The sequence below is a fragment of the Medicago truncatula genome, chromosome 2, assembly GCF_003473485.1.
Source record: "Medicago truncatula cultivar Jemalong A17 chromosome 2, MtrunA17r5.0-ANR, whole genome shotgun sequence".
NCBI classification, from domain to species: Eukaryota; Viridiplantae; Streptophyta; class Magnoliopsida; order Fabales; family Fabaceae; genus Medicago; species Medicago truncatula.
Window position 1 is genome coordinate 44,819,660 of NC_053043.1, and position 9,501 is coordinate 44,829,160.

At 30.4% G+C, this 9,501-nt stretch overlaps 1 protein-coding gene and 1 pseudogene across 1 annotated transcript; both read right to left on the reverse strand.

Annotated features, from left to right (window-relative positions):
* Positions 1 to 2,123: 2,123 nt before the first annotated feature.
* Positions 2,124 to 3,508, reverse strand: LOC25487683 (early nodulin-like protein 2). Its single transcript, XM_013609675.3, has 2 exons — positions 3,246 to 3,508; positions 2,124 to 2,713 (listed from the first exon to the last, which is right to left on the reverse strand). The coding sequence occupies exons 1-2, from the start codon at positions 3,418 to 3,420 to the stop codon at positions 2,286 to 2,288; spliced, it is 603 nt and encodes a 200-aa protein (XP_013465129.1). The 5' UTR covers positions 3,421 to 3,508; the 3' UTR covers positions 2,124 to 2,285.
* Positions 3,509 to 7,493: 3,985 nt separating this feature from the next.
* Positions 7,494 to 9,501, reverse strand: LOC25487684 (alpha-L-arabinofuranosidase 1-like; annotated as a pseudogene).

The window sequence follows — 9,501 nt, forward strand, 5'->3', positions numbered from 1 at the left end:
TATTTAGGTTGGGGAGTTAGTGGGAGAAATGTGGAAGTGGTGGCGTAGGTTACTAGCTTGGAGGAGGAAGTGTTGTGATTTGCTATTTAACATGTTTTTGCAGGATGATGTAGAAGATATTTGGGACTAGAATCTTGATAAATGGAAATGATACACAGTTAGCGGCGTGTACCACATGCTATCAAACGTGGAGCACGATGTTCAACATAATATTTCCGACCCTATTTAGAACAAAGCAATTCCGTTAAATGTTTCTCTGTTTGCTTGGCCGTTGTTATATAATTGTCTTCCAACAAAGAATAACTTGCTTCGCCGTCGAATTCTCCCGACTAATTCTAATTTATGCACCGGTGGATGTTACGTAGAAGTGATGTAATTTTATGAAACACCTCTATCTATAGTTTTTCCATCCAAGCAATGTATCACAAGTTTAAGGGCCCTTTTGGGTGGACGACGATGGTACTTCCATATATGAGAAACCACCTATTATAAAAACAGCACAAGAAATTTTGTCCCCCCGTTTCTTCTTTTTTTAGAAGATAGTTTTATTTTCAATCTATTTCCAACGCCCTTTTTGCAAGATTTACAAATCATTTGCGATTGTTTATATGCTTTTAATGATGCGTTTTTGTGTGTGCATTATTTGTGAATTCGATTCATAACTTATAAATATAAGATATTTTGTCTCTTTTTATAAAAGTGTTTTTTTTCATGACGAGGTCCCTTTTTATAAAAGTCATTTGATATTTTTAATTACATTAATTATTTCTTTACCAACATCCCTTCATTTATTTTACATTATTTTCTTCAATAAATAATGAGTACTACTATGTTGAAAATATAAACTAACTCTCTTAAAGTATAAAATTGTAAAAGCATAATGATTACAAATAAGTTTTAAAAAAAAAAAAATATATTATCAACTTTCTTAATTATCGCAGTAGTAACTGACATATTTTTTTTTTATATATCTAACCTGTATCTAGTTTGGAACAAAGCAATTCCGTTGAATGTTTCTTTGTTTGCTTGGGCGTTGTTATGTAATTATCTTCCAACAAAGGATAACTTGCTTCGCCGTCGAGTTCTCCCGACTAAATCTAATTTATGCACCGGTGGATGCGGGTTGGAGGAAAATGCAAACAATCTTTTTATGTTTTGTGACACATTTGGAGTCTATGAGTTTTATTTTTACAATGGATAGGTATATCTTCAGCATGATCGAATGATCTTAGCGACCACTTCACCTAATTTGCGGATTTTGAAGGTAACTCTAAAAAAAAAAATATTCTTCTCTTGGCTTGTGTTTAAGTAATTTGGAAGGAGAAAAATTGTTGTATCTTCCATAAAGAAGTCCTTATGCATCAATTAATTGATAAAGTGAATTTTTTTGAAAGCAAAAATTGATAATTTAGCTTTTGATTTTCATTTTTAGTTGCTAAATCTTGTCCAACGTTTGAGTATTGTTACCTAGCTTTTGATCTTGCTCATTCTCTTCATTGTTACGGCCTTGTTTTCGATCTATATCATTTTTTTATTAAAAAAAAATGCTTATAACATTTCATTAATAATAACTTATTCAATACAACGAGGTACAATAGAATAAATGATAAAGCTAGCTGATAATATGACAACCCCGACAAGACTCTGAGCTACCTCATTTATTTGATCTAGAGTTGTTGAAATGAGAAGTATGGATTTTTCAGCAAGCGGTAATAATCTGACTAAATTCATAGTGATGATGGTTGAAAGCATTTATTGTACGTTTGGAATCTAAAGCATAATACACATAGTCAAACCTCATGTCGTCGAGCTATTCTAGTGCATAATATAGACCTGAGGCTTTACCTACATTAATTAACCGTGCACACCCTCGGATCGGAATAGTTTTTAACAAGCACAAAGTTTTTTTTTGGTACATAACAAGCACAAAGTTAACCATCATTTCGTATTAATATATTTCATTTTAGCTTAGTATATATATAACTCATAAAAAATACAAAAATATGTAAGTTTTTATCGTTTGTTCATAAATTCGTATATGAACGGGTTCTTATAGTAAAGTAGGTCAGGGGTCGTTTAATTATTAAGAATCAAAATTAAAATAAATAACAGCACAATTTTCAAAGTATTAATAAATTATATTCCTTAAAATTCAAACAATATAATGAAATGGTCTAAGAGGCATTCATTCATTACCACAAACTAAAGAAAAGACAAGACAAATTCAACGACAGAAAATATAACAAACAAAAGCAACAACGTTTGGTAGCCCCGAAACTAACATTCTAAAAAACAAAGGAGGCTAAGACCAAAGCAACCCCAACACCAACAGAGCCTCTAAACCTATCAGATCCCGAATGAGCAGGAGATGGTGCAGGAGAATTCTCGTCGATAGGAGATGTAGTCGGAGGAGTATCACCAGTAGCACTTGGTGAAGGGGCATTCTCTGCCGAATGAGATGGTGCTGGTGCAACTGTAGTAGGTGATGGTGGAGTGTAATGGTGGTTTGGTGACAAAACAACAACGATCAACTTTTCACCCTTTTGGCAATTCTCAACGATTCCACTGATGAAGAAAAAGGGACCTGACTTGTCAAATTTAAAGGTTGAATCTCCATCGTCCAACTTAAGAATTGGATTTTTGGTGTTGCATGAATCAAAGTCTTGTTTGTTAACCACCAATACTGAATCGGATCCTTTATTATACTTGAAATCTGTAAGCCATAAAAAACCATCATAAAAAATAACACTAAAAATTCACACTTTTTGTTAAAACAATATTAGAATAATTTTTAAGATTAAATATCATAAAAGATTTCAAGAACAAAATATAATTTCTTTTGCTTTAGTACCCATAAAAGTTTCAGTCAATGCACATTATCTAAATTCATTAAAATATACAAAAAAAAAAAGTGATTTTATAAAAATAATTAAAGCTTATAAGAATAATAAGTGTATATATATACCTCCTTCAAAAAAAATATTCGTCACTGGCACATAACAGAGAAAAATGATCGGCTAAAAACACAAAAAAAAAAAATGATGATAATAAGATTTAAGAGGATTGTAACAATTATAAATATATTTAACCCAAAACGTGATTATATTTTTGTACAAAATATGATTATAGACAAAGTTTGGTTGTTTCATAGAAAAAACTCAACAGACAAATATATATCATGATGTATATCAAAGTGTTCAAAATTCAGAGATTAAAAAAATAATAAAAATAGGGTTTGGACTTACAAAGTGTATCGTTTACTTGAAACCTATTTTTCTCAGCCCAATGACTGTAACCAGCTGAGGGTTTCACTGCCCAGCCATGTTTGCCGCCCACATGAAATTTGTAAGCAGATGACAATGATGAGCTGAGAATCATCATTGACACAAAGAAAAGGAAAGTGAACTTCATCGTTGCCATTGATTAATTTCTCACTGAAGAATTTGATATATACCTAAAATATTCAGAGAGAGAATCTTATGTTATATGATGATATTAATTGAAAGATGAAAAGAGTGAAGAGGTAGAAGTGTTTATATAGTGAAATTATGATGATGTGACCGTTGTAAATTCGTTACGATATGATATCGATGCTATAGGCGGTTTCCAATAGATGCTATTAACTTTCGCGTTTTGCTGTATTTATTGTTATTATTATATACGGTGAAATTTTTTGAATTTAATTCAGATTTATTTGAAGAATTTATATATTATTTTTTATCTATCAAAAATAAAAAAGATTAATTTTATTTATAGAAAATTAAAATGATTTTTTAAATGGGAAAAGGATATGTGTAACTGATTCCTTTTTTGTATTCAAAGAAAAACTAATTCCTTTTTTAGACTTTTTTTTTTTTGAAAGCACCTTTTTAGACTATCAAAAGTAAGTAATTCCTTTCATAATTTTTTTAATTAAAAAAAAGGAATTCCTGTTTTAAAAGATATATACATAATTAATGTGTTTGAAATTTTCAAAGAATGTTGATTCCAAATGGAATACTCCATCCGTTTCTAAATATAAGCAAAATTCATTTTTTTTTAGGTTTATTCAATTAATGATGTATGTGGTCTATAATATGAACCACATAAATTATTAATTGAATGAATTTAAAAAGTCAATTTTGCTTATATTTAAAACGGAGGGAGTATATTTTACAATTATGGAGGTGTTATTTTTCATTAATTAAAAAGGATCTTAACTTTTATTTTTTGACTGCGAGATGGATCTGAACTTAAGGATAAAGTTGAATGAAAATAATTGATAAATTTTAAATAAAAAAAGTTAATTTTTAAAGTTTCAATACATTAATACATCATTTTCGAAATGAAAATTCTTCTTTAAACTTTTTAATAAATACCCGTTAACAAATAAAAGTTATTCTCATATATTTTTTTGACAAAAAAGTTATTCTCATATAAATATGTACTATTGTCAACAAAGGACAAGTATTTATTTTGATCATATCCACTAAATATTTTATTTATTTTTTAATTAATTCCTAATTTTATTTTAACATCATTTCTTCAATAGTTTTCTCTTAAATGATTATAAAATAATAATTTAAGAGAAAACCTCCCCTTAAGGAATTAGATCAAAATTTTGAGGCATGCTAATCTATTGTTTATCTTCATTCGATTTGTTATTATCATTGTTGTTTTGATTGTCGTTTCTTCTTCAAGAAGGATTAATCATTTTTTATGCATACATTTTTATGGCTAAAAACTTGACACCAACGATCTCAAACTAATGGTTTATTGAGTGTGCCAATTTGTTGTCGTGAATATATTACTCTTCAAAAGATAAACTTGAAAGAGATCGAAGAAATGTATGACTCAAGTTAGATTCTTTGGAGGTTCTTAGTTTATAGGTTTAAGGTTACAAGCATACAGTTGGAGATCGAAGAAATGTACGGATGTAAAAATTAACATAAAGTAAAAAAACACAAGAAAGAAAAGTAAAGGAACAAAGTGTGCAAAAGATAAAGTATACTAATACATATAGGTTTGAGTTTCATACATCGTTCAATGTTGCCACTGACAAGTTATCATATGAGGGAGGATGTGTTATCTATTTAAGCGTTGTGGAACGGAAATGAACTCATTCGAATGGAGTTTTATTTTAATGTTTATCAACTAAAAAATAAACTAACTCATAACATGTAGTGTGTTATGTGTCTTTTAACTTAAGAATCTTCTTTGCAAGTTTCTCTTTGATATTTGAATCTTTGGCGTTGGGAAATACATAACTGCTTGCCTAAGACTTATCAAGTGTTGTTCACATGACAACTTTCTGAAATTCCATAATTTTGAAATCTTCAAGTGACTTTGAACGTTTCTTTTAGAGCTCGTTTATTACGGATTAAAATAAAAATGATTTTGATATAAAATAATTTAGAGATTATATTTTAGAGATTTTATGAAAAATCAAAATCTATTTTAGTGATTAAAATAAAAGAATCACTTTTTTTAAATAAATAATTTAGTTTGTTTGAATACAACTATATAAAATAGATTTTTTATTACAAAATTAGTTCAAATTTCTCTCTCCTCTAAAAAAAAATATAATTTTTTGAGAAGCAGCTCTTAACAGCTTCTCATTTGAAACTGTTTTTAGATTTTGATTTTTTTAAAAAGTTGTAACAAACGGATTCAATACTCTTAAAAAATGATTATTTAAAAAAAAATGTTTTTTCTGTTAGAAAAGCTATCACAAACAGACTCTTAATTCTTTGAGAAAAATGGAACTAGTTCGCTTAAAACACTCTTATTCGAAATTTACCCATAACACATGTACAAATAAAAGAGGTCTAATATATTAAAATTTATTTTATATGTCACTTACTATTGAAAATTATTTGATGACCATAAGTAAAGTAATTTTGTTTTTTATGGTTTTCTGAATTTGACAAATCATGAATAAATTGTAAAAAAAAAAATATTGTAAGTTCAATTCCCTTTTTCTCCTTTCTAATATTTTGGATGCAATTTCTTTTCTGCTACAAAAAGATCAAGGTCTCCCTTTTTTTTTAATAAACAACATCAATGCCTAGTCTTTTTATTATAAAAAAATAAAATAAAAATGAATACCTCTCCTTTTTTACTTGTGTGTATAAATATGAATACCTTCCGTGTCTCTCTTGAGGCTACATGTGTCGCGCTCTAGTGTAAAAAAAAAAAAATGAAGCCTGCAAATTGTCTAATTTGGCAACAAAAAAAGAGGTATTTCGATTCATCTCAATTGAAATGTATGGTACCTTTTCTTTTCTTTTTTATCAAACGTCAAAACACTCACATCCATTCATTAAAGTGTTTAAGCCACTACCGGATATACACATTATTTATTTGTACTAGTATAATGACGGACATTTACATCGTTACATGACTGTGTTATTGTTTTTATTGATCAAAATAATAGAAGATGAAAAATTGTATCCAATTACTTATAGAGTTAAGCTATTTGATCGTTAAGGAATGATATAAATTCTTGAAAAAAAAATATATAAGAAATGATAAAGTAGTAAAATAAAATTTGATCAAAGGTAGGGCACTCGCTTAGCAAGCAAGAGGTATGGGTATTGATACCCCGCATTTCCATATTTTGCTTTTAGGTCTAGCGGTGCAGCTTGTTGCTCGCTTGCCTCCTATTTATGTGTAAGTAATATTGATAGTAAATATTATTATATTAAAAAATAATCAAAGGTTAAAATTAAAATAAAAAATATATACTGAAACTAGTATTTCTTTTATATAGAAGTATAAATATTTGAAATTTTTTATTATTTAATTAAAAATAATGATTAAACTATAAATAAGATAGTTTATATAAGAGTAGTGATATTTTGACAACCATTTTGGTACAACCTTTGAGACAACTTTGTTGTTCTCTCTATTCATTGGTCAAAAACAATGGAGAGAGAAAAATTGTAGAGAGAGAATAAAAACATAATGTGAGTGTGAGAGAGAAAATTATACTAAAATGGTTGTACAAATATCATTTCTCTTTATATAAAGTGTAAAATTGAAAAGAAAAAAGTCACATGAAATTCATATTCTTTTATATATAAGTATATATCAAAACCTCTCCATTCTCCCTGGAAATCAATCCTGCCACCGCTCCCCTCTCCCCATTTTGTTTTTTAATTTCAGCTAAAAAAAAATTAACAAATTTTTTAATATTTTTTAAATGTTATCCATGAATATCTGTATAAATCTGCATGTACATTAAAATTTGTAGATTATCCGTTAAACGGATATGCGCGTGGATATGAATAAAGTAGAGATTTCATATTTATCTAATGAAGGAGACACATGTCATACTATCTGCATCCATGATATCCATTTACATCCGTGAGTAAATGTAAATATTTTTGTATGTTTGATCCCTAGAGTTTTTTCTTCCATTCTTTACAACAACAAAAAAAATTAAAGCAACAATCTAACATTATTTACAACAAAACAAAACGATAAAAATACTAAATATACACCATAGCATTTCAAATTAATAGATCAATCGATGCAACTGAATAAGGATGAAGTGCAACATACATGTCCTTGCTTGCATTTGCAAGTGAAGTTCGTTGGGGCGAAATCTTCATTGGCTCTGCGAAGGAATTCTCATCCATTATACCGGAGGATGTAAGTACTGCCATTGATGAACCAGATGGTTGCACATTTGTACTTAACCCATTTATTGAAATTCCTAAGTTCTGAGAGGCTTTTGCATAGTTTACTACCTTTAGTCTTAGATAATTTTTCCCATCTTGAGAATTTTTATACTGAATTGCGGATGCAACAACTGAATAAGGAGAATTTTGGAGAGTTGAATTAAGCAAGAGTGCTCCACTAGATTCAACAAAGAAGGTTTGCATCCAATTAATAACTTGGAGTTCCATAATTCTGATAAGAGTTAAAAACAATTGCGTCTGGCCACCACGTCCACGTCGCGTTAGCTTCTTTGGTCTTTGTTAAGTTCATGTTAATGTTCATTAAAAGGGGTGCATATGAAGCCATGATGACGAGGTCGCTATTCCTCTCAATTCCAATAAGGAATGCAGCTTCAGCCACAGCTGCATAAAGACTTCCATGACCAGCATCGTCACGCCAAACAGCATACTCACTAACAAATAATGCCTTTGGACCGGATCTCGGGGCCTTATCAAACCTGGTATTCCTAGAAAACATGTCCGGAGAACTTGTATAGACATGGTATTCGTAGATATCTGCTGGGTGTTTTAGTGGATGTTCAGAACCGTTGCAGTTTGAGATAATTTGAATATCAGGATAAGTACGTTTTATAGCTTCGTAAAATTTCATGTAATTTCCTTCATAGTACTGCATACCACAATCTTCATTTCCAATAGCAACAAATTTCAAATTACATGGTTGAGGATGTCCCATGGAAGCCCTAACAGAACCCCATTGTGAATTGGCATGACCTCTAGCAAACTCAATACCATCTAGGGCTTCTTGCACCCATGGTCCAATGTTAGCGGTACTAATTTCATCGCTACGGCTAATACCGGCATTAAACACCCATATAGGTAATGCACCAAGATCCTCTGCTAGTTGGAGACCTTCAAAATAACCTAATCCATCGTCACTCCAATAACTGTAAACGTCGTTCCAGTGGCCGGATCTCTCTTCCCTTGGCCCAACTGTTTCTTTCCACCTAAAAGCATATTTTAGACTGTTTCCTTCAACCTAAGTACCACCCAAGAACCTTAAAAAATTTGGTTTCAAATCTGCCACCATTTTAAAAAGATCACTTCGAAAACCATGACCGTTATATGTATCCGAAGGCATAGCTGACACTTGATCTAACCTTATCACCCCTTTAGTTTTTGTTGTTATTTGTAAACTAGAATTATGATTTGTACCTTTAGCTTTAATAATTCTCTCCATCTTACTCCATTTTGTAACATTAAGTCCATCAGCCCTAATGCTTTTTGCACCCAAATTTACACCATTAACACCAACAAATGAAACTTTTAAATCAATTGGACCAAGTGATTTAACATGCAACACGACCTTATACATTTTACCTTGTTCAATGTTCATGCCCCAATAACCAGGATTAGAGATACCAACACCGCTACGCGGACAAGATTTTCCTTGACAAAGAATATCCATGCGTAACGCAACTTTATTACGCTCAAAACTAGAGGACATATCAGTTGATACAGTAATGGAAGATTTATTCTGATCTCCAATAATTGTCCATGGATCTATTCTTTGTGAATCATTAAGGCCACGGAATCCTGCTTCGAAACCTTTATTTTTCACAAGTTCTGCCCATAATCCCCCAGCTCCAGCATGGTTAATCTCCTCATAAAATACTCCAAACAATGTGTCTGGAATATGCCTTCCAGTAGAACCTGCATCTATAACTAGTTTTGGTATTATCTGGCTACCATTACCATTAGCATCAGCATGGCATTCAAAAATGACCAAACAAACAATCAAAGAGAAAATAAAAGCACGAAAGGAACATGAGAAATACAT